This window comes from Pomacea canaliculata, linkage group LG5 (assembly GCF_003073045.1).
Source record: "Pomacea canaliculata isolate SZHN2017 linkage group LG5, ASM307304v1, whole genome shotgun sequence".
NCBI lineage: Eukaryota > Metazoa > Mollusca > Gastropoda > Architaenioglossa > Ampullariidae > Pomacea > Pomacea canaliculata.
This window is the reverse complement of record NC_037594.1, coordinates 15,075,655-15,098,670: the sequence shown is the minus strand read 5'-3', so window position 1 is coordinate 15,098,670 and position 23,016 is coordinate 15,075,655. Positions and strand designations below refer to the sequence as shown.

The 23,016-nt window shown below is 41.7% G+C and overlaps 3 protein-coding genes across 8 annotated transcripts; all 3 read left to right on the top strand.

Annotated features, from left to right (window-relative positions):
- LOC112564749 (arylacetamide deacetylase-like) lies at positions 1-5,867 on the top strand. Its single transcript, XM_025239793.1, has 8 exons — positions 1-269; positions 1,471-1,629; positions 2,082-2,192; positions 2,686-2,803; positions 3,110-3,173; positions 3,786-3,907; positions 4,059-4,507; positions 5,020-5,867. The coding sequence occupies exons 2-8, from the start codon at positions 1,474-1,476 to the stop codon at positions 5,242-5,244; spliced, it is 1,245 nt and encodes a 414-aa protein (XP_025095578.1). The 5' UTR covers positions 1-269; positions 1,471-1,473; the 3' UTR covers positions 5,245-5,867.
- A 148-nt stretch (positions 5,868-6,015) lies between these two features.
- On the top strand, positions 6,016-15,062 carry LOC112564748 (arylacetamide deacetylase-like). 4 transcript variants are annotated; one of them, XM_025239790.1, is made up of 9 exons: positions 6,792-7,294; positions 7,980-8,080; positions 11,045-11,203; positions 11,652-11,762; positions 12,256-12,373; positions 12,684-12,747; positions 13,324-13,445; positions 13,597-14,045; positions 14,552-15,062. In XM_025239790.1, exons 3-9 carry the CDS (start codon positions 11,048-11,050, stop codon positions 14,774-14,776), a joined length of 1,245 nt encoding a protein of 414 aa, XP_025095575.1. In that variant the 5' UTR covers positions 6,792-7,294; positions 7,980-8,080; positions 11,045-11,047; the 3' UTR covers positions 14,777-15,062. The 4 variants fall into 4 exon arrangements, with proteins under 4 accessions (XP_025095577.1, XP_025095574.1, XP_025095575.1 ...); XM_025239792.1 differs by lacking the exons at positions 6,792-7,294; positions 7,980-8,080 and adding an exon at positions 6,016-6,311; XM_025239789.1 differs by lacking the exons at positions 6,792-7,294; positions 7,980-8,080 and adding an exon at positions 6,022-6,378.
- A 1,364-nt stretch (positions 15,063-16,426) lies between these two features.
- Positions 16,427-21,856, top strand: LOC112564747 (arylacetamide deacetylase-like). Of its 3 annotated transcripts, none has more exons than XM_025239785.1 (8): positions 16,427-16,768; positions 17,523-17,694; positions 17,945-18,058; positions 18,651-18,768; positions 19,945-20,008; positions 20,154-20,275; positions 20,404-20,864; positions 21,530-21,856. In XM_025239785.1, exons 2-8 carry the CDS (start codon positions 17,548-17,550, stop codon positions 21,755-21,757), a joined length of 1,254 nt encoding a protein of 417 aa, XP_025095570.1. In that variant the 5' UTR covers positions 16,427-16,768; positions 17,523-17,547; the 3' UTR covers positions 21,758-21,856. The 3 variants fall into 3 exon arrangements, with proteins under 3 accessions (XP_025095570.1, XP_025095572.1, XP_025095571.1); XM_025239787.1 differs by lacking the exon at positions 16,427-16,768 and adding an exon at positions 16,849-17,046; XM_025239786.1 differs by lacking the exon at positions 16,427-16,768 and adding an exon at positions 17,116-17,388.
- Positions 21,857-23,016: the final 1,160 nt, after the last annotated feature.

Here is a 23,016-nt window from a genome sequence, read left to right as displayed (position 1 = left end):
TGTACAGCCCCTGTACCCAAGCTTGGGACACAAAAATAGTTGACCGTTGATTGACTTTTGTCCCACAAAGCACCCGGAAAACGAGAGGCAGTGTTTGTGTGGTGCTGCTACACCACCGACCTGCACCACCACCACAAGCGAGTCTATATCAGCTCAGCACACTGCTACCCGCTCCGTCACTGGCTGTGCTGCTTCGACCTGGGTACGCCGCCATTCTCGCTGTCCTGAAGCTCCAAGTTCTCTCACACCGCTTCGCCTGAAGGAAACAAGTATTATTTTAAACGTTAACAACATCCTTATGTATCATTTATCTGTAGCTTGTATCTACTTATGTACATAGAGCAGGTTGTTTATACTTATGTACAATGACATAGAGCAGGTTATATTTATATTGGTTTACGTATGTACGTAGAACACGTGATTGCATTATATGGATCAATCTGTGTGGAGGGCACTAGACATTATTTTTGCCCCATGTATAGATTGAATATAATTTGTTATGCATGGTATAGGTCTTAGTACACAACATACATCATGTACAGAGGCGGCGTTAGGAACACGCGGGACCTGGGGCCGACCATCTGCGCGGGGTCGGGGTCATCCAGTACGTGTATCAATATCCCTATTGACATGATGCCGGAAGCACTGATTTATATACAGTTAGATAGACTGGATCAGCTTCGCGAAATAACACACGAATTTAGTGTTTTAATTGTTTGTTACATTTCCCACCGTCTGTGACAGAAGCGGCTTTTTCTTACAGCGAAATAATATGGTGACGATAACTTCATAAAGTGCTTGTTATTATTGTCGGGTTTAACGTGAAGACATGGATTCAATAATTTGCTTAATTAGAACTTAGAAGTGTTATCTTTAGGTCAATATTTTGTCACAACTTGTTTAACACAGCTAGCAATAAGTTATAAAGATGACCTCGGGGCTAAAGCACGGGGCCCCTTCGAGAGCGGGGCCTGGGGCGGCCGCCCCACTTCCACCCCCTGACGCCGCCACTGATCATGTATGATTTCTGTACACAAGTTAAGCACCTTGTACCAGTTCTTCGTACAATATGATTTATGTGTTATTTCTCTACTCAACACACACCACACAACATTAATCAACCACACCCTCATCAAGAACTGCTTGTCAGAGGATGCAATGAGGGTGTGGTTGATCAATGGTGTGTGGTGTGTATTGAGTAGAGAAATAACACCAGATTCATACTGTACAAATCTGTTTATGGTTGATATTTTCACAATGTTCACAATGTCTATATGATATGCTGGCTCCCATACCTGTGTGCTGGATCGAGCCCCACATAAAAGTACACAAACACTGTCACTGACGGATGGAACACTAGAGTCACAAGTGACACTAACTGGTGCAAGAAGGTACGGGGGACATGCACTCTATAGTAAGTGCAAGATTTTTACAGTCTATGACAACCGTCAATTTTCACTTTATCTTCAGGTCATGGGGTTCTTATCCATATGCACCACACTTTCCACCATCTTGACGATGTTCGTGGGCGGCCTTGCCTACTTCCTGTACACCCCTGTACCTCCAGACGTTGACCAGCCGGCTGTCATCCGCATCGTGTCAGCCATGTTCAAACTAACCCGTGTCTTGGTAAGAACATTTCCATCTGCTATAGATACTGATGAAAGTTCGTGCCAAATCTGTCAACACATGACACGACACACACACACACATGTTCACTTTTATGAGAGAAGACAAACGAGCAGAAAAAAATTATTAAGACATAAAAGTTGCTACTATTTGTGATAAAAGTTGGCTTTTGACAAAAATGAGCTTTACCAACTCAAAAAGTATGAAATGCATTTTTATGACATTTTCTTTTTATTTTGGAAAGCAGAATGAAGACCTAACTACGCTCTGCTTTGTTATACATGCGTATGCTAACATTCATTGTATTATGTGTCTGACAAAAATGTGTGGTTGGACAACCAGCCACCTTGAGTTACCAAACATTCCTTGCAGGAGTATGATATCAATGCAAGTTATTTTATTCTCACTCTTTCCATTATGCATGAATTTTCCTTTTTTAAAAAAATTTCAAGATCCGTGCAGCTCACATGCTTGGTGTCCAAAAGAACAGCATTCAGCTGCAACGCACAATACGTTCATATATGCGGAAACTACCGGCACGGGACCGCCACCCCGATATGTTGGTAAGTCCAGCGAGAACTTGCTTTATGAAGGGACATTAATTTATAGAAAAGATAACCTTTGAGGAAAGAAAAACACCCGAATGTTAATCCTAATGAACTATTAACATTGACAACTGATTAATTGGCGGTTCTTCTTTACGTGATCGACACGTGGCTCCTCTTTACGCCAAACCACGTATTTGGCGAGTGTTTGAAGTGTCTTTGTTCGTAAACATTAATAAGAGTGACTACAGAACCGTTTTCTTAGAGTAGAGACTACTGTTTGATGTACTAGATAGTTGCGGTACTTGCCATGACCCTCCTACTACCCACTTCGCTGGTGGAGAGGATCCGAGGGAGAAGAGATGTGGAATTGATGACATGTCAAGCACGATAGACACGACTTTGTCAAGCTGGACATTTAGCGGAAGGGGAGAAGGGAGCTAGAGATAGCTGGCAACGAAGAACTGAAAGAACAAAAGGAGATTTGAGCTTAAAAGATACTTTGTTTCAGGTCACAGATCACGTGGTCGATGGTGTAAAAGTGCTCATGTACCGACCTTTGAGTGCACCGAAGGTTTCTCCGGCTTTCCTCCACTTGCACGGAGGAGGCTTCTGTATGGGAAGTGTCGGTAAGCTGTGCTAGACATGCAGACAAGTAATATGCAAATGTACCTCTGCCGCTTGCATAATCAGAGAGGGTGATGGGGTAGACTTGGTGGAGCAAAGAAGTTTATGTGAAGTCATGGCAAGCTGCGGGAGTTTGGTAGTTTGGTGAGCTAGAAGGTGAGGATGTGTTGGAGGTGGCAGCGGGTAGGGGTACAGCAAGAAGCTGGAAGAGAGCGAGAGAAGGGTGGAAACAGGGAACAACATTCGTTCGCAGCCAAGATTCAAATCCTCTCAACAGTCCTCACTAATGTGGTGCTGGCATTTTGCAGATTCCGAGGACACTGTTTCCAGATATATCGCTCGACAAGGCCAGATAGTAGTGGTGTCGGTTGAGTAAGTTTGAGTAACGGTTTGAGTTCTGGCTGTTCGACTTGAGTCGAGCGAAACCCCGGGTGGAGAGCTCGTTCAACAACCGTCTGCGACAAGAGCTAGTGTGATTTAGATTGGAAGTGGGTCCAACCTTTAGTTGGTATCATCACTCTTAGCGAGAAAAAGTCGTCGCTGATGTGGTAGTTGTGGTAGTTGGGAAGGAGGGGGAGATCAGATTCAATTCTTGCTTTGTTGCAGATTATAGTGTAATTTATAAGGCAGACATTGTTGTTGACCGCTGCCTCCATTCGGTCGATAATCGAACCACGCGAAACCGACATACAAACTGATCAAGAGATATTCATTCTTGGTTGTTTGTAGAGGGTGTTGGGGATGGTTAGTGTGTGAGTGTGTGTGCTGTCTATACCTGCTTCTTCCTTCACTATGTATGGTCATGAGTATGTAACCAAAGTACAAGTTCGAGGCTTAGTTGAAATTTTACTATATCATCTGATAAATGAATTAATGAGTCAAAAGCAAGTGTCAATGAGTGTCTAAATTTTCTTAAGTTAGTAAGACAGTCAGTCTTAGTAAATGAATAGTGAGAGTACAATTCAACCATCATTCATATTCCAGGTACCGGCTCGCCCCCGAACACCCGTTTCCTGCTCCATTGGACGACTGTGTGTCGGCGGCTGCTCACGTCCTGAAGAACGGCGCGGACTGGGGCATCGATGTCACCAAGGTGGGAGTAGGAGGTAGGCCAATGAACCTCTGTATTGCATGTTAGTCTTTCAAACACCTTTTCTCTCGAGAACATGCACCTTATAAATGGACACACTAGTATGCATGGACGGTAAACATATCAGTCATCATGTCACAGCATTCGGTCCACTGGACGTGTTGCAGGCATGAGCGCCGGGGGCAACCTGGCTGCCGCCACCGCACTGCGCCTCCTGGACGACCAGTACCGCCACTTGCCGCGTCTGCGGTACCAGGTACTCGCCGTTCCTGTCCTGCAGGGTCTGTTTCGGGACCTCCCCTCCTACTTGGAGTGCCAGCCGTTCGTTAAAGCTATTCTGTCCCCCGACGATATGGCTACCTTAATGCTGGCCTACGCCGGGCTGGACATCTCGCCCTCCACTGTACGCCAGGTGCTTGAGGGCAGACACGTGAGGCCAGCGACGAGGGCCCGGATGGCCAAGTATGTCAGTGGGGTAGAAGGGAAGGCCAGCTCCCACAAGAAGCGGACAGGAGAAGAAGTGGAAGTGAACGAAACTCTCGCGGACGAGTTCGAACGAGTCTTCCTAAATCCGCTGGCATCTCCACTGTTTGCAGAAGAAGACCAACTGAAGCAGGTCAGCAGCGCATTGAATGGTTAGATAGTAATAGTAAGGTAGTTCTTGAAGAATAGAATGAGTGCCTATATAGTACGATATATTATAGTATAGTAATTCTTCAGTTAAATTCTCTTTGTACTTCATAGACAGAAGACAAATATTGTCATTCCAAAATGTCGCTTTCTTTCTATTTATCGTCCTCCTGTCTGTCGATACGTCCATCTCTTTATACATCAATACAACCGATCTCTTTATCTATAAGCATAGCCATCTATCCGTACTACAGTTTTTATCTTATATTTATTTCCAGCTCTATTTTATTTCCATCACTCGCTATCTATTCACACACACACGTTTATCCACACATCTCTCTCTCTTGCCACCATACAACCTTGTGTGTGTATATATATAATAGTGTGTATAATTCTATGTCCACACAACCAACCATATATTTCTCAGTTCATCTTTCCTAGTCTAAAATGTTTTTGTAAAAATGTAATGCTCTGTTAAAGTGCACGTGCTCGCTACAGGTGCCGCCGGCCGTGGTGGTGATGTCGCAGAACGACATCCTGCGTGACGAAGCGTTGCTGTACGTGCGACGTCTGCAACATGCCGGCGTCCCCGTCACTCCTCATCTCATTTCCAACGGTCACCACATCTCAGTATACGTGCCAGAAGAGGGACCCGGATCTGAGGCTTGCAGACTCGCCTATGAGACGATCTTTCAGTTCATGAAGGACAACGTCTCCAAATAAAACTGTTGTAGATGACACATACACATGGCGATGAGGCTCCATATTTACATACAGTAGGGGCGCGGAACCTTTTTTTCTGGAAAGGCCATTTCGAATTTATTTTATTCGTTGACCACACAAATTTGTTAACTTCAAAATTACCGTGCTATATTTGCTCAAACGTTTATATAACTGATACCTAAAGTGATAGCTGGAACTTTTTCTCTTGCACCACATTGGCTGATTTAAAATGTGTTTTACTACTGTTATTATACATTCAATAAAGCTTTATGTTTCTATGAAAAAATAGCTCATAGATTTAGGTTAGCGCGTGTCACCAATACAGTGAAGGTTGGCCGTCTTGGGTTCAACTCTCGTCTCGAGTCCACTATTATTTCTCTGCATGTAAAATCTGTTTACTGTAATATAACTTAGTTGCTAGCTCGGTGTAAAACACCAATGTCCCTTAACAGAAGTCAACAAGAAACTCGTTCTGGCCAAGCTTTAATTTGGTAAAATAATGAAATGCGAGAAAATATGGCTCAGCTCAAAAGGACTTGAGAGTTTGTGAGATAGTCTCTACTAACAGAAAATGCAGCTATAAGAAAACACGAAAGGTAAATGTATAAAATGTATATACCAACTAAAACAATGTCATCCTGTAGAGATTTTCTGTCCACCACAACACTTCGCACTCATTATCCCCTCCACGTGTGACGTCACCACAAGCCAGCTGCGCGAGAAGAGAAAAATATGGTAAAGGATATCGCAAGCGCATTGCTGCACACGCAATCCATAAAAAAAAAAATGTCAACTCGTGACCCGACCCCACCGCCTCGCCTGGCTACCCAAGCTCATGGTTGGCAGGTGAGGTGACGAGTTCCCTTTCGGTACAGCAGCCACTCAGCTCAGGTACCCGCGTACAGCCCCTGTACCCAAGCTTGGGACACAAAGCACCCGGATAAAGAGAGGCAGTGTGTGTGTGTGGTGCTGCTACACCACAGCCCTGCACCACCACCACAAGCGAGTCTATATCAGCGCAGCGCACTGCTACCCGCTCCGTCACTGGCTGTGCTGCTTCGACCTGGGTACGCCGCCATTCTCGCTGTCCGGAAGGTCAAAGTTCTCTCCCACCGCTTCGCGTGAAGAAAACAAGTATTATTTTACACGTTAACAACATCCTAATGGAACATTTATCTGTAGTTTTATATACTTATGTACAACATAGAGCAGGTTATATTTATATGGGTTTACGTATGCACGTAGACATGTGATTATCTGCATTATACGGATCAATCTGTGTGGAGGGCACTAGACATTATTTTTGCCCCATGTATAGATTGAATATAATTTGTTATGCATGGTATAGGTATTAGTACACAACATACATCATGTATGATTTCTGTACACAAGTTAAGCACCTTGTGCCAGTTCTTCGTACAGTATGATTTATGTGTTATTTCTCTACTCAACACACACCACACAACATTAGTCAACCACACCCTCATCAAGAACTGCTTGTCAGAGGAGGCAATGAGGGTGTGGTTGATCAATGGTGTGTGGTGTGTGTTGAGCAGAAAAATAACACATAAATCATACTGTACAAATCTGTTTATGGTTGATATTTTCACAATGTCCACAATAATGTTTGTATGATATGCTGGCTCCCATATCTGTGTGCTGGATCGAGCCCCCCATATAAGTACACAAACACTGTCACTGACTGATAGAACAAAGACGATAAAGCTCCGGACAGACAACTCAGGCGCGGGACCAGATCTCCGGAGACGCGCATGCGCCGGACCGAGGGTGTTAGTCGTCTTTTCCGGCTTCGTTTTTCACAGTGTGTTGCTACTGTCGTTATTATTTTGAAATGCCAAGCAAGAACTGTGCGATTCCAGGATGCCCTGCTTGCAAAAGTCGACACAAATGTTTATCATTTTTCCGCATAAGAAGACTAGATAATAAAGACTGGGAAAAAGCTCTTGTGAGAGCTGTGAATCGTTGTGATTCTGGCTTCAACATCGAAAGAGCGACCACTTGCTCCACACATTATATTGTTATAGTGAAGGTAAGTCATCTTATGAGATAAATATAACCTTTTATATTTTATAATAATTCGACTTTCCAGTGGTTCTAAGTATTGCTGTGCCAGATGAAAAGATTTAAAGTTGTAAAAATAATCGAACTATTAATCACCTAGTATTAGCAATGTTTAACACTGCTGTTTGAAACTGCTGAGTGCTGGATACGGTTTGCAATAGAGTGTGTGTGTGTGTGAAGAGAATAAATAACCTATTATAATATTTAATTTGTTATAATATAACCAACTCAAGTTAAAACAAAATTGAGAAGACAATTAAATGATTGCATTTTTGTAAGTACTAACATTAACATGAATAGGATGACTTAAATTCAACCCATATTTAGCAATAAATCATTTAAAATGAAATCAGAACACTTAGTGTTCCTTCTTCAAAAGCTCAAATAACTCTTTGCTGGGGCTGGATTAAACCAGCAAATTAGTGTTAACTTCATAACTTTTATATTTGGTTCATTTGGCCTAACTTTAATCAAATGGGGTAGGTAAAGGGAAGCAATAAACAGTGGGCTAATTCTGTACACAAGATAATTAGCTTATTATGACAACTGGTCAAAACATCAGGTACAGGTCTGTCTGCTTTACATTTAATCTATTGAAATAAGTTGCTACTTTTTATCTGCCTATAGATCTCTACCTATTTGTTCACTTTCAGATAAAGGCAGTCGTCATCACCTTATCCCAGTAAGTCAACCCACAGAGTTAATGCCAAAAAAGATCAATGAAGCACCTAAGCCATAAGCTAGGAAGCCATCAGTGAGCATTTGATTATTCATTACTATGATACAACATGGTCACTGTCAAGAGTAATGCATGATTAATAAATGTGTTTTATGTGAAACTGTTGACATTATATCTACCAATTTAATGTTCTTAATGCTTCTAGCTTCAACATTCTGCATTATACCTCTTGATGACTTTACATCCTTGCAGGGTAAGATACTCATATATTTCATGTCAACTGGTTAAAAACATCTGCAGTAGCTAAGCTAAAGCATTGATGATAAGAGTAGACCTATTTGTTGCTTCAATAACAAGAGGTTTATTACCTTTGTTTACATTTTAAGACCATTGACTGCAGCAGTTTTACTCTTGACACATCTTCTATTAACTTGCGATGTAAAGTTCTGATTGTGCACTGCATGTTACATAAAAATTATCAGTTACTTCACCAATTGTATCAATTAGTGGATAATAATGAGGTACTATGTTCCTTTATAACAGACTCCTGTCTCTTGTTTTGCCTTGTTTCTGACCTTGGCTGAAATACAGCCGAACAATAAAAAAATACCATTACTTAGGCAGTTATCTTTATTGAATTAAGTGTGCATGAATGTAAGTGCCAAAGTGATTAAAAGCCATGGAATCAATATTTAACATCAATTTTTATTACGCATGTGTATATATATTAAGTAAAGCTCCTCTACTTATATGATGTTTAAGATTTCAACTCTTTTTGGATATTTAGGCTTGTCAAAAAGTCCACTTAACTTTTATACAAATGTATTACATGTATGATGATAATCATTTTCTACATAAACGTAAACTTTTGAATGTGCTTTACTTTATAACCATGACATTGACACATTAAGTATAATGTCTCTCTTAAAGCAGAAAATAGCATCAACCTGAAGTTGGGAGGGTGGTTTTAACACTATAACATCATGATCAATATTAAGTTTGCACAAATGTAAATAAAGGAGATGATACAAAATTAATCAAAATACAAGGACATAAATTATATATATATATTATGTCAACTCAGTATGCATAAATTTTGTGAAGACAATTTAAATCCTTATGGATTTAATTGATTGTAAAGATATTTTAATTTCCATTTTACTAAATATGTTTGCTAATGACATTTTCTTTTCACAGCAAAGTAGGCAATATGAAAAGGCCTGGTGAAAAGGAAAAAAATCCACCTGGCCATCAAAGCATTGTCTAAATGTAGACTTGAACTTCAGAAAAATTTGAATCACATAGGTTTTAATTCTGTAAGTCCCCCTCTATCCAGAATGTGTCATTGATTTCACAGCAGGCTCAGAAGATCTTGTTCTGGTGTTAGGTTCATGTGTGAGTTCTTTTAAACATGAAAAAAAAAATCATCTTTCTTATTATGAGAGTTTAATTGCTCATTTCTTAACATTACATAGCACATAGCCTCCAATATACTCTACAGTCTCTATTTCCTCATCAGCCACCTCGCTTAAATCAGTTGCAGACTGATTATTAGCCAAGTTGTAGTTTTCATTTATCATCTTTTCAAATACCATTAGGCAGATCCATACTGATGCAGAGATGGGATATGCCTTTCAATATCTTTAAAATCAATGAAAAATTCCTTGTGAAAATTTGAATATACTTTTTCTTTTGCAGCAGTTTTCAACCTGCTCTTCTTCACTATACACAAGCTAAGAAACTGTAAATCATGAAGTAGTGCAGGTCCTGAAAAAGTAGAGATATACAATATTATCTCATTTGAAATAATTTAAGAGTTTACTTGTACCGCATTATTAATACACATTAATACATTAATATGAAAAGTGCATTTAAAAAACAAAAATAAAGTCGAACTTAAAATAACTGAATGTAGGATCAATACCTTTCACATCATATCATTGTCTACAGGAAAACCCACTATTAATATCCCTAAGAAGAAAAATTGCTTCTGCATTACTGCATACACTCAGTATTTGCTTCAAACTGCTGGTATTTTCTATACATTGTCAATAATGTACTCAAAACAGTGAAAACCTTTTCAGCCTGTATACTTACCACCAACATTAGGGATTATTTCCTTTACATTGTCTGAAATGTTGTCATCTGACCTCAAGTCCCACAAGACTCTTCCAAGACCTCCAGGCAGACCTGATCAAACCGATTATAATTAAACAAACGTTGTCAACAAATTTAAGTAAAAAAGCAAAACAGATAATGGAAGAAAGTAGCTAGTTTTCTAACTGTATATTTTTATCCAGGTATGAAACTAAACTAAACAGTCACTAAACGATTTGCCGTCGTGTGCATATTTATTTCACGGGAATTAGACACATAAATATCAGGGATAGATAGAGGAACATCCAATTTTCTTTGCCACCCATTTCAAGTACACTATCGTCCTGATAACACAGCACGTGATGTGAATGTGTTCAAAACAACATTGTTACAAAAATCAATAAGGATTTAAATGGAGTTTAAGGCACGTTCCTTAGAGCCGTAGTCTGAATTCAGAAGCGATAAACTCACTACAAACTATACCCTCTGTAAACACTCAGAAAAACAATGAGCTATAGAGCGAAAACTTGCTGACAAAAACATTTTGACTCTTAACATAATTACAAATACTACGATACAACGCTGTGTTTGAGTGTAGATTTTTTACATTATCATTCACATATTAATAAATATGTATCAAAACATACTTACTCAGAGGATTTCTTCAATAGCAAAGGATTGAAAGATACTCGCGGATACAAAACAAAGCGACCGGATATTGCCTGTACAACCCCTTCTCTTCCACCCCGCGGTCACGCGGTGAGTCAACGCTTTTCCACTGCGCGCGCCTCGTGTTTCTGTCCATAGGGTATAACGTCTCTGATAGAACAACAGAGTCACAAGTGACACTAACTGGTGCAAGAAGGTACGGGTGACACGCACTCTAGTAAGTGCAAGATTTGTACAGTCTATGACAACCGTCAATTTTCACTTTATCTTCAGGTCATGGGGTTGTTATCCACATGCACCCGACTTTCCATCATCTTGGCGGTGTGCGTGGGCGGCCTTGCCTACTTCCTGTACACCCCTGTACCCCCAGACGTTGACCAGCCGGGCATCATCCGCACCTTGTCAGCCATGTTCAAACTAACCCGTGTCTTTGTAAGAACATTTCCATCTGCTATAGATACTGATGAAAGTTCATGCCAAATCTCTCAACACATGACACGACACGCACACACATGCTCACATTTATGAGAGAAGACAAACGAGCAGAAACAAAATTATTTAGACATAAAAGTTGCTACTATTTTTGATAAAAGTTGGCTTTTGACAAAAATGAGCTTTACCAACTCAAAAAGTATGAAATGCATTTTTATGACATTTTCTTTTGATTTTGGAAAGCAGAATGAAGACCTAACTACGCTCTTCTTTGCTATCATTGCGTATGCTAACATTCATTGTATTTTGTGTCTGACAAAAATGTGTGGTTGGACAACCAGCCACCTTGAGTTACCAAGCGTTCTTTGTAGTAGTATTAAATCAATTCAAGTTATTTTATTCTCACTCTATCTATTGTGTATGAATTTTCATTTTTTTAAATTTTAAGATCAGTGCAGCTCACATGCTTGGTGTCCAAGAGAACAGCATTCAGCTGCGTCGTAGAATAGGTTCGTACATGAGGACACCACCGCCACGGGACCGCCACCCCGATATGTTGGTAAGTCCAACGAGAACTTGCTTTATGAACGGAAATTGTTTTCCTGAAAAGATAACCTTTGAGGAAAGAAAAACACCCGAATGTTAATCGTAATGAGCAATTAACATTGACAACTGATTAATTGGCGAATCTTCTTTACGTGATCGACACGTGGCTCCTCTTTACGCCAAACCACGTATTTGGGAGTGTTTGAAGTGTCTTTGTTTGTAAACATTAATAAGAGTGACTACAGAACCGTTTTCTTAGAGTAGAGACTACTGTTTGATGTACTAGATAGTTGCGGTACTTGCCATGACCCTCCTACTACCCACTTCGCTGGTGGAGATAATGCGAGGGAGAAGAGATGTGGAATTGATGACATGTCAAGCACGACAGACACGACTTTGTCAAGCTGGACATTTAGCGGAAGGGGAGAAGGGAGCTAGAAATAGCTGGCAAAGGAAGAACTGAAAGAACAAAAGGAGATTTGAGCTTAAAAGATACTTTGTTTCAGGTCACAGATCACGTGGTCGATGGTGTAAAAGTGCGCATGTACCGGCCTTTGAGTGCACCGAAGGTTTCTCCGGCTTTCCTCCACTTGCACGGAGGAGGCTTCTGTTTGGGAAGTGTCGGTAAGCTGTGCTAGACATGTAGACAAGTAATATGCAAATGTACCTCTGCCGCTTGCATAATCAGAGAGGGTTATGGGGTAGACTTGGTGGAACAAACAAGTGCATGTGAAGTCATGGCAACCAGCGGAAGAGGTTTGGTAGTTTGGTGAGCTAGAAGGTGAGGATGTGTTGGAGGTGGCAGCGGGTAGGGGTACAGCAAGGAGCTGGAAGAGAGCGAGAGAAGGGTGGAAACAGGGAACAACATTCGTTAGCAGCGAAGATGCGAACACTCTCAACAGTCCTCACTAATGTGGTGCTGGCATTTTTTCAGATTCCGAGGACACTGTTTCCAGATACATCGCTCGACAAGGCCAGATAGTCGTGGTGTCGGTTGAGTAAGTTTGAGTAACGGTTTTTCTGACTGTTCGACTTTAGTCGTGAGAAACCCCGAGTGGAGAGCTCGTTCAACAACCGTCTGCGACAAGAGCTAGTGTGATTTAGATTGGAAGTGGGTCCAACCTTTAGTTGGTATCATCACTCTTAGCGAGAAAAAGTCGTCGCTGATGTTGTAGTTGTGGTAGTTGGGAAGGAGGTGGAGATCAGGTTCAATTCTTGCTTTGTTGCAGATTATAGTGTAATTTATAAGGCAGACATTGTTGTTGACCGATGCCTCCATGATCAAGAGTAGTAAAGATATTCATTCTTGTTTGTAGAGGGGTGTTGGGGATGGTTCGCGTGTAAGTGTGTGTGTGTGTGTGCTGTCTATACCTGCTATTTCCTTCACTATGTATGGTCATGTGTATGTAACAAGTTCGAGGCTTAGGTGTATTTTTAGCAGTTTATCATCTGATAAATGAATTAATGAATCAAAAGCAAGTTTCAGTGAGTGACTAAATTTCCTTAAGGGAATAAGACTGTCAATCTTCAGTGAATGAATAAGTGTACGATTCAATTCATCATTCATATTCCAGGTACCGGCTCGCCCCCGAACACCCGTTTCCTGCTGCGTTGGACGACTGTGTGTCGGCGGCTGTTCACGTCCTGAAGAACGGCGCGGACTGGGGCATCGATGTCACCAAGGTGGGAGTAGGAGGTAGGCCAATGAACCTCTGTATTGCATGTTAGTCTTTGAAACACCTTTTCGCTCGAGAACATGCGCCTTATAAATGGACACACTAGTATGCATGGATGATAAACATATCAGTCATCATGTCACAGCGCTCGGTCCACTGGACGTGTTGCAGGCATGAGCGCCGGGGGCAACCTGGCTGCCGCCACCGCACTGCGCCTCCTGGACGACCAGTACCGCCACTTGCCGCGTCTGCGGTACCAGGTACTCGCCGTTCCTGTCCTGCAGGGTCTGTTCCGGGACCTCCCCTCCTACTCGCAGTGCGAGCCTTTCGCTAAAGCTCTGATCTCCCCCAACGAGAAGGCTACCTTCGTGCTGGCCTACGCCGGGCTGGACATCTCGCCCTCCACAGTGCGCCAGGTGCTTGAGGGCAGACACGTGAGGCCAGCGACGAGGGCCCGGATGGCCAAGTATGTCAGTGGGGTACAAGTGAAGGCCAGCTCCCACAAGGAGCTAACAGGAGAAGAAGTGGAAGTGAACGAAAGTCTCGCGGACGCGTACGAACGAGTCTTCCTAAATCCGCTGGCATCTCCACTGTTTGCAGAAGAAGACCAACTGAAGCAGGTCAGGAGCGCATTGAATGGTTAGATAGTAATAGTAAGGTAATTCTTAAAGAATAGAATGAGTGCCTATATAGTACAATATATTATAGTATAGTAATTCTTCAGTTGAACTCTCTTTGTACTTCATAGACAGAAGACAAATATTGTCATTCTAAAATGTCGCTTTCTTTCTATTATCGGCCTCCTGTCTGTCGATACGTCCATCTCTTTATACATCAATACAAACCATCTGTTTATCTATAAGCATAGATGTATCCGCACTAAAGTTTTTATCTTATTTTATCTTATTCCCAGCTCTTTTTTATTTCCATCACTCGCTATCTATTCATAGACACTTTTATCCACACATTTCTCTTTCTTGCCACAACATTGTGTGTTTACATATATATTAGTGTGTATAATTCTATGTCCACACAACTAGCCATACACTTCTCAGTTCATCTTTCCTAGTCTAAACTGTCTTTGTAGAAAGTTGATGTTCTGTGAAAGTGCACGTGCTCGCTACAGGTGCCGGCGGCCGTGGTGGTGATGTCGCAGTACGACCCCCTGCGTGACGAAGCGTTGCTGTACGTGCGACGTCTACAACATGCCGGCGTCCCCGTCACTCATCATCTCATTCCCAACGGTCACCACATCTCATTACTCGTGCGAGACGAGGGACCCGGATCTGAGGCTTGCAGACTCGCCTATGAGACGATCTTTCAGTTCATGAAGGACAGCATCTCCAAATAAAACTGTTGCAGATGACACATACACATGGCGATGTGGCTCCATATTTACATACAGCAGGGGCGCGGAACTTTTTTTTCTGGAAAGGCTATTTTGATATTTATTTTATTTGCGGACCACCCACATTTATTAACTTCAAAATTACCGTGCTATATTTGCTCAAACGTTTATATAACTGATACCTAAAGTGATAGCTGGAACGTTTTCTCTTGTACCACATTGGCTGATTTAAAATGTGTTTTACTACTGTTATGATACATTCAATAAAGCTTTATGTTTCTATGAAAAAGAAGCTCCAGATTAGGTTAGCACCTGTCACCAATACAGTGAAGGTTGGCCGTCTTGGGTTCAACTCTTGTCTCGGGTCCACTATTCTTTCTCTGCATGTAACATCTGTTTACAGGGCTGGATGCACAACTGTGATTTAATCTTAGTTGCTAGCTCGGTGTAAAACATCAATTTCCCTTAACAGAAGCGAACAAACAAAACTCGTTCTGGCCAAGCTTTAATTTGGTAAAATAATGAAATGCGAGAAAATATGGTTCAGCGCAGAAGGACTTGAGAGATTGTTAGATAGTCACAGACTCACTACTAACAGAAAACGCAACTATAAGAAAACATGAAAGGTAAATGTATAAAATGTATGTACCAACTAAAAAAATCTCAACGCATTATGATATTTTTGAAAAAAATATAATACAAATTTACAAAAACATGATGATGATACAAATGCCTTCCCTGAGTGGGAAACTCATACTTGGCTGTTTAAAAAAATTCACAACACCCAACCACCTCTGACCAAATGATTAGTTGCCCATACATACAAACAGAAACAGCAATAGTCAATTTAATAAAAACAAATTGTTACACCCATGCACCTTTACTCAAACTTCTCAGTACTGATATAGATGCAAAACTACAGACAACGGGCCGCTGCTTGTATAATACAGAAATATCAACGTATCACATATAGATCGGGAAGGAGGCGGTCATTTTGCACCACAAAAGCAGGATTAAACATATAAAAACCAAGGTTTAGGATTTTTTAATACGTGCGTTAAGTTTAAATCAAATCTCCTGAAACCAAACTATGACTCACAACTGTCAGAAACCCACTTCACCGAAAAAGAATTGATAACAATAGAAAATAGTTGAAAAAAAAACCGAATTTGAACAGGAGTATCCGACAAGCTAGCAAAGGTGAATGAAAGAAAAGTATAAAAGTATCTGTGCCCTGAGGCTATATTGAAACTAGAACTGTATATCCTTCTTGTAGTAGCTAAGAGCACGTGTTTACAAACATTCCAATGGACGCTACTTTTGAGTGTTTCTGGTTGGCTGACCTTTCGCATCTCAAAACTCTATGCAAATAAGCCTTATTCTGTATACAAATTAATTCTGTAAGTATAGAATTAAATTTTAAAACTAGAATGCATTCTAAAGCTAAAGAATTGAATTGTATGTATATGACATAGACTGGATAGCGTCTTCTAAGCACAATATACATAAAATGTTTTTACCGAAATGTTATCTCTTTAGTGAGATTTACAATAGTATAGCTAGACTTTTAAAACCTTAGAATTTATTCTGTAGCTAGAGAGAGAGAGGAAGATATAAAAAGTGTTGTCTTGTCCCCATGTGTTGACTACCCGTGATAGCTCGCACGGACAGGCTGGCAAAGAGATCGCGTTGACATATTCGCTGCAATTAAGACAGCTACACTATACAGTGTGAATAGCCACATCCCTTGCGCCTGCACCAAGCACCGTGACATGACACGCACGAGCGCTGTGACGTGTCCGCTGACGTATCACGTAACCCTGACACACATGTCTGTATTTTAACGGCATTTTTATCGTGGCAGTGCGGAAAGAGAGACTCGCACTACAGGCTGTGCCATATCTTGGGTCTATTCCCACATTTACTGAATCGCGAAATCCTTGCTGTGACAAAGTTCGACCGGCAGGTGTAACTCTTCCTCTCACGTCTTTCAAGGTAAGTCGTGCTATTTAAAGTGTCTAAGTGCAGCCCCCAGGGCCAGCGCCCATTGGTTAGAAACGTGATCACGCGGCGCCTGCACTGTGTGCTGTGTCGGCGTGCTTGTTGTCTGTCCTCGCTGCCAGGGCGGTGATATTAATGTCTATACTCGATCAGCATTACCGAGATAGGCAGGAACTGATGTTATTGAGACGCTTTTGTCAAGCAGATAGTAACAAAGTTAAAAATTAAAACCTGGTCAACGATTTTTAACAGATATCTACTTTCAGAAAAAGGTAGATTTATATAATAAAGTTCCTTTTCGTACTAATAACACAAATATGACCAATAATACGGTCTCAGTCATGTAAGTCTATAGTCATAAACAATATCTATACCGGCTTTCTAACCGTTTTGACCTCATTCGAGGTTTGAAAGGTTATCAGCGGCCTGTGTCAAGGTACAGAGCTCTCCATTCGCCAGTTATCCACCTGATCTAAAAGACGGTTTGTAAAGTCGGTAGACATTGGTAGACAAGGAGTGAATACGAACGTGTGCTGTGTGTCATCTGAAAACGTGTTAGAATGATCAGCGGGACACAGAAACGTGTGTGGAGCTTGTGTTTAGCCTTCGTTGCTGTGAGTAGAAGGCTGTTTCTCTCTTGCTTGCTAGATCGATGGCATGAAAGTTGTGACATGAAGCATGAAAGTTCAGACATCCCAGGTAGTGAACGATGACGATATTGTTGCTGTTGTTGTTGTTGCTCCTACAGGCGGTGTGGAGGAGGTCCTCTAGCCATGGGGCTGTTCTCTGGCGTTTCGCTGATTTTTGCTGTTTGCGTGGCCGGACTTGCCTTCTACCTCTACACTCCTCTTCCTTCCGACATCGATCAGCCTGGAATTGCACGAGCGATGTGTGCGATGAACAAGATGCTCGGCCTTGTTGTAAGTGTCGCCATCAGCACCAACAGTAATCTGTAATGTCTCTACCTCACAGCTTTTGTCTCTGTCTGCCGGTGTGTCCCTCTCTCGCCTGCTCCTCTTGCTACTTGTATGTCTGTCGGTCTGTCTGGCTACTTGTGTGTGTGTTGGTGGGGAGTAGCTGCCATATAGTTCTTCTCCCCACATTCCGCGAGTATGTTTGTAAAGCTGTTTCGTGCAGTTCTTTTAGTCATCTGTCTTGCATGTATCTTAGGAACGGATGTGTTTCGGCCTGTTCTGCGACTACAAAAACGAGTTCCGTCGTAAGCAAGCAGTTGCGAGTATGCTGCTTCCAGTCACCAAACTGGACTCAGATCCAGACCTGAAGGCAAGTAAAGTTAATGAAGTTGTCACACTATGTGACTAAATGGTGTGTGAGCTGGGCGTTTGAGTGGGTGGCTGGGTAGACGGGTATGATGGTGGAAGTCACAACCAGATGCTATAGCATTATCTTGTTATATAATTAAGCCGGAAGTCACTCAGATAGGGTATAATGATTCACACACACACATTGTCTGTCACTGCTTTTAATTTGTAAAGGGGAATTGGTTAAAGGCCCAAAAGACTTCAGTTAAATAAAATAAATACATATATTTGTAGAGCACTTCTCCCCACCACTGAAAGCGGTCTTAAAGCTCCCACAAACAAAAAGGTGCACAAACACCACATTAAACGGGTATCAAAACTACGTTATTATCTCTCTCTCTTTCTCTCTCTCTCACACACACACAGAATGAGGGAGAAACGAGAAAACCGTAGTGACATCCGATTCTTACTATCGTAGCGACAGGCACCACATCACCAACCACCCATCAGTTAACAGTGTAACGCAATGTCATGTAACAATATAGCACAGAGTCATGAAAAATTTTACATGAATCCTCCTAAAAGTCTTACACAAGATATTCTTGTGATTCCAGGTGACCAACGAGGTGTATGACGGTGTCAAAGTGCGCGTGTACCGGCCTGTAAGGGCTCCTGTACCCACACCGGCGGTCATGTACTTTCATGGCGGAGGCTGGTGCTGGGGAGCTGTAGGTTCGTGCCGTCTCAGACGATTTCCCCATTCATGTTTTTTTGTCTTTTTTTCTTTGTTTCATTCTATAAAGATCGCATTTGTTGAGTGCACTTGTTTCCCGACAACTCCAACTTGTTTTTCTGCTGCATCAAACGTGTGTTATCTCCCTTTCTCTAGCGCCTGTGCACGCTGCTTTCCGGTAAGCATATAGCTTACAAGACTGTATTGTGCTGAGTTTTTCAATTTAGATAAAACCCCTAATTATTATATTCCTTTAAATTCTTAATCGGATAAGCAAGGGCAATCCCTCTTTATAGAAATTTAAACTAGTTGGTTGCCGAACGGTTCTTTCTTTATGTAATTCATAGTTTAGAGAGGTGAGCTATATTTCTATTCACATCCCTGTTGTCAAAATACTTCCAAAAGTTTTCACGTGATTTTTGTAAAATTTTGTAATTTGTGACTTACGTTGTTTTTAAACGAACCTCAGTGAGACCTTTAGATGCAGTGGAAAGTAGTTTTTCGCAGCAAATGATTTGGAGATTAATTGTGTACTTTTATTGTGTACTAATGTATCGATTTGAGAAGGGTTCATTTTCTTTTTACAAATACATATTTGTAAAAGATGGTAAGAATACCCTTATTACTGTGCAAACGTGGTTGACAACCATTTACGTGGTGTGCTTCATGTGTTATACCCTACCTTCACTAAGAAAGGAACTACATCCAAAGTTGTTTTGCAGCCACAGAGTTTAAATTTTTATAAAGAGGGATGGTCCATGCTTCTTCAGTCCAAACTCTTGAAGCAATATGAAAATATTTCGTGGTTTAATAGTAAAATTGAAGAACACGGCATAATACCGTCTCGCAAGTTAAATGTTTACCTTCAGACAGCAAATAGACACAAACTAAACTGTTTCAGAAACTGTTTAAAAAAATATTGTGTCGCATAACCTTTGCATTCCCTCTTTTTCACATTCTACAGCATCGTTTCACACATTTTAAAAATTTATTTTCTTTAATAATCATGTTTTATTTTATTAGAGGAAAGTACACATATTTAGCAGGTGACCCAGAAACATCGTATAAAAGGAATAATTGTTAACATTATCAAAATCTGAATTGTTTGAGTTTGGCTCCGGAATTCTTAAACCAACCAACAAATAATCAACCAGTTTGACCCTTTCTTTCTGTAGATACTGAGGACAGTTTTGCCAGGTTGCTGGCCAAAGAAGCACAACTTGTGGTGATATCCGTTGAGTGAGTTTTTGCGCCTCGGTTTAAACTGTTACTTTTGTTGTTGCTTCCTGTTTTCGCTTACGTTCATTTACTAACTCAGTCCATCGTCAGCTCTATATTTTTTGTCTTCTGTCGCCTTTGGTACAGTCGATCGTATTGCTTGCAGGTATCGTCTGGCACCTGAATATCCATTCCCAGCGCCTTTAGACGACTGTGTGACGGCTACTCAGCACGTGCTGACCCACAGCCTTGACCTCCGGATCGACCCGAAGAGAGTTGGCGTAGCAGGTAGGTCACCTTATAGGTCATTTGACAAGGTCTGTAAGGTTAGATGGTTGTTTTTAAGTTGTTAACGCAAGGTGTCATATTGGGCACAAATCTTTGCCATCACCCATGGCTGAGCGTTTGTCCTGCAGGTCTGAGTGCTGGAGGGAACCTGGCTGCGGCAGTAGCCTTGCGCATGCAGGACTTTCCCTTCAGAAGCCTGCCTCGACTGAGGTTTCAGGTGCTGCTGATGCCTGGGCTGCAGGGCCTCGACTTCGATCTACCCTCATACCGAGACAATGACCCGGCCACCGGTCACATGTTGTCACGTGACGTCGTGGCCAAGTATGTATTGGCGTACGCGGGACTGGAGTTTACTCCGTCAGTAGTGCGACAGGTGGCGCTAAACCAGCACGTCACTTCGGACACGCGGGCCAAACTTTCAAAGTTCCTGGAGCAGGCGGTCTTAGAAACGGCCACAGTAGGAAGCAAAGGGAAGCGGAAGAAGGCCGGTAGGTCACATGGTGTGAACGTCACGCTGGCCAAGCTGGCCGAACAGGTGGTCACCAACCCTCTTTTCTCGCCTCTCCTGGCCGAAGAGCAGATACGCCAGGTGTGTGCAACGCAGATGCTGTATAGGTTTGACTGTGTGTATGAGACTATTATCTTCTGTCTGTGTTCTTTCGTGGGTATGGGTGAAAGAGAGAGGAAGAAACTGAGTGAGAGGGAGAGTATGTGTGACCGTCTTTCTGTCTGCTTGAGTTCATGCGTGTGTGTGTACCGGTTAATGTTGCCTATCAGTTCTGTACGCTTTTCGTGTACCCCACGGTTTAGTTGTCTAGACTCTAGAGCTTCTACTTCATTTGAGCAGGTCACCAGTTACCTTGCTGAATAACCTATTTCACTGACGTGACTTGTTGGAGGAATAGACATTGTATATCGCGAATTATCTAAAATATACTTATTACATTAAATCAGTGGTTCTTAACCTTTTTTGGGGTACCGAACCCACAAGTTTCATATGCACATTCACTGAACCCTTTTTTAGTGTCATCACGAATTGCGGGTGTGTCTTGACCTCCGTGGCGGAAGCTCCCCCGAACCCCTAGGGTTCAATCGAACCCAGGTTAAGAACCACTGCATTAAATACACTTTTCATTTAAACGCTAGCTCGACACAGACTTAAATCTCGGGCACTGATCTCAGTATTTTCTGTTGCATATATCTAAAAAGATTTTTCTTGTAATTAATAATTATTTACACATCTGTGTCGTGCAGCTCCCGCCTTCTGCGGTGATAATGTCGCAGTACGATGTGTTGCGTGACGAGGCGTTGCTGTACGTACACAGTCTGCAGCAAGCAGGTGTCCCCGTTGTCTCACACCTGGTCAACAGAGGTCACCACCTGGCCATACTGGGCGCTAGCGACCAGGACAATTCTAACGGTGGACGAAAGGCCTACCTGACTGTACTACAGTTTATTCGTAAAATGGTGGAGGACGTGTAATCTGTCTGTCTGTCTTTCTACCCGTGGAGATTGTGTGTCCAGATTTCATTAGTGTGCGGGTACTTTGTGCAAAAATAAATAAATAAATAAAATAATCTGTGCACACTCTTTCAGTTTATGTAGGGAGAAGAAGGGAGGAGAGAGAAAGCGAGTGGTAATGGGACAGAGAATTGAGACGAAGGAAAATGGGTTCATTAAGCTCTGTGAACATGATAACGGGCATTTGTTGCCATGGCACTGTCCAGTTCCTCTGTCATTGCTGTGCATATGTGCGAGCTTACATATGTGTGCGTGGGTTTGTATGCGCGAGCGTGTGTGGGGCATTATGCTCAATGAACTGTTGTGTGCATAGGAACTGAAGTAAAGGTTAGAGACGATTTTTAATTTCGATATTTGGAGTTGTCTTCTAGAAAATCTCAACACTGGACTTGTTCTACAGAACAGCACAGCATCAACATTGTTCACCAAACTGAAAGTTATGGAATGAAAAAGACATTTCTCTCCTGTTAGGCTGATATCTCTATGCTGCTCATCTTTATTTTCGTATATGCGGTGGAGACTTGGACCCTCACAGAAGACTTGCAAGAGAGTATAGTTTATGCAAAATAAGATACTACGGGTGTAAAGTCCACTTTACCAATAAGGAAGGGCAAGAAGGCAGAAGGCAAAGAATGAGGCATTCTGCAGACCTCCTAATATCTACTGTGAAAAGGCTAAAGGTAAAATGGAATGGGACCATCTCAAGATCACGAAGACTCAAAATGAGCCTGAATCGCAGTCATGGGTTAAGAATCAAAGGTAGATAACCCTCTTTACTATTCTTTCACCAAAGAAAGAATTCTTTCCCTTGCAACTGCATTGAGCTGCGTGATGACAGTACAGTACAAGACATACCCCCAACCCACTACCCCTCCTGGGTTTCGTGACAACATATTGGCTTATCGATCCATTTGGCCAAATTCATGTTTATTTTTTCCTTTTTTTAATTGAAAAAACAGTTAAATAAGTTCTGAGGTCATCTGCTTTCAAAACCCCAAATCGAAACAGCTGCGACATTGGGAACAGCTGTTACACAACACTCAATTTAAGACTGTCGATGCTCACTCATCAATCCCTTCGTTCTTAATCAAGATTATTGGCGAAGTGATCCATCATATCTAATGCATGATATACAAGTGAAGTTCTCTTGGAACAATTACTCTGTATCGTTCTGAGTATTAATATAAAAGGCTTGATTAATTTTCTGTCCAGTTTCATGA

Excerpts from the sequence above, each read along its gene's own strand:
- LOC112564749 (XM_025239793.1), top strand. The coding sequence starts at position 1,474 with ATGGGGTTCTTATCCATATGCACCACACTTTCCACCATCTTGACGATG. Across the intron at positions 1,630-2,081 it reads TCAAACTAACCCGTGTCTTG|ATCCGTGCAGCTCACATGCT; the intron begins GTAAGAACATTT and ends AAAAATTTCAAG. Across the intron at positions 4,508-5,019 it reads AAGAAGACCAACTGAAGCAG|GTGCCGCCGGCCGTGGTGGT; the intron begins GTCAGCAGCGCA and ends TGCTCGCTACAG.
- LOC112564748 (XM_025239792.1), top strand. The coding sequence starts at position 11,048 with ATGGGGTTGTTATCCACATGCACCCGACTTTCCATCATCTTGGCGGTG. Across the intron at positions 12,374-12,683 it reads CTTCTGTTTGGGAAGTGTCG|ATTCCGAGGACACTGTTTCC; the intron begins GTAAGCTGTGCT and ends GCATTTTTTCAG. Across the intron at positions 12,748-13,323 it reads ATAGTCGTGGTGTCGGTTGA|GTACCGGCTCGCCCCCGAAC; the intron begins GTAAGTTTGAGT and ends TTCATATTCCAG.
- LOC112564747 (XM_025239785.1), top strand. The coding sequence starts at position 17,548 with ATGGGGCTGTTCTCTGGCGTTTCGCTGATTTTTGCTGTTTGCGTGGCC. Across the intron at positions 18,769-19,944 it reads CTGGTGCTGGGGAGCTGTAG|ATACTGAGGACAGTTTTGCC; the intron begins GTTCGTGCCGTC and ends TTCTTTCTGTAG. Across the intron at positions 20,865-21,529 it reads CCGAAGAGCAGATACGCCAG|CTCCCGCCTTCTGCGGTGAT; the intron begins GTGTGTGCAACG and ends TGTGTCGTGCAG.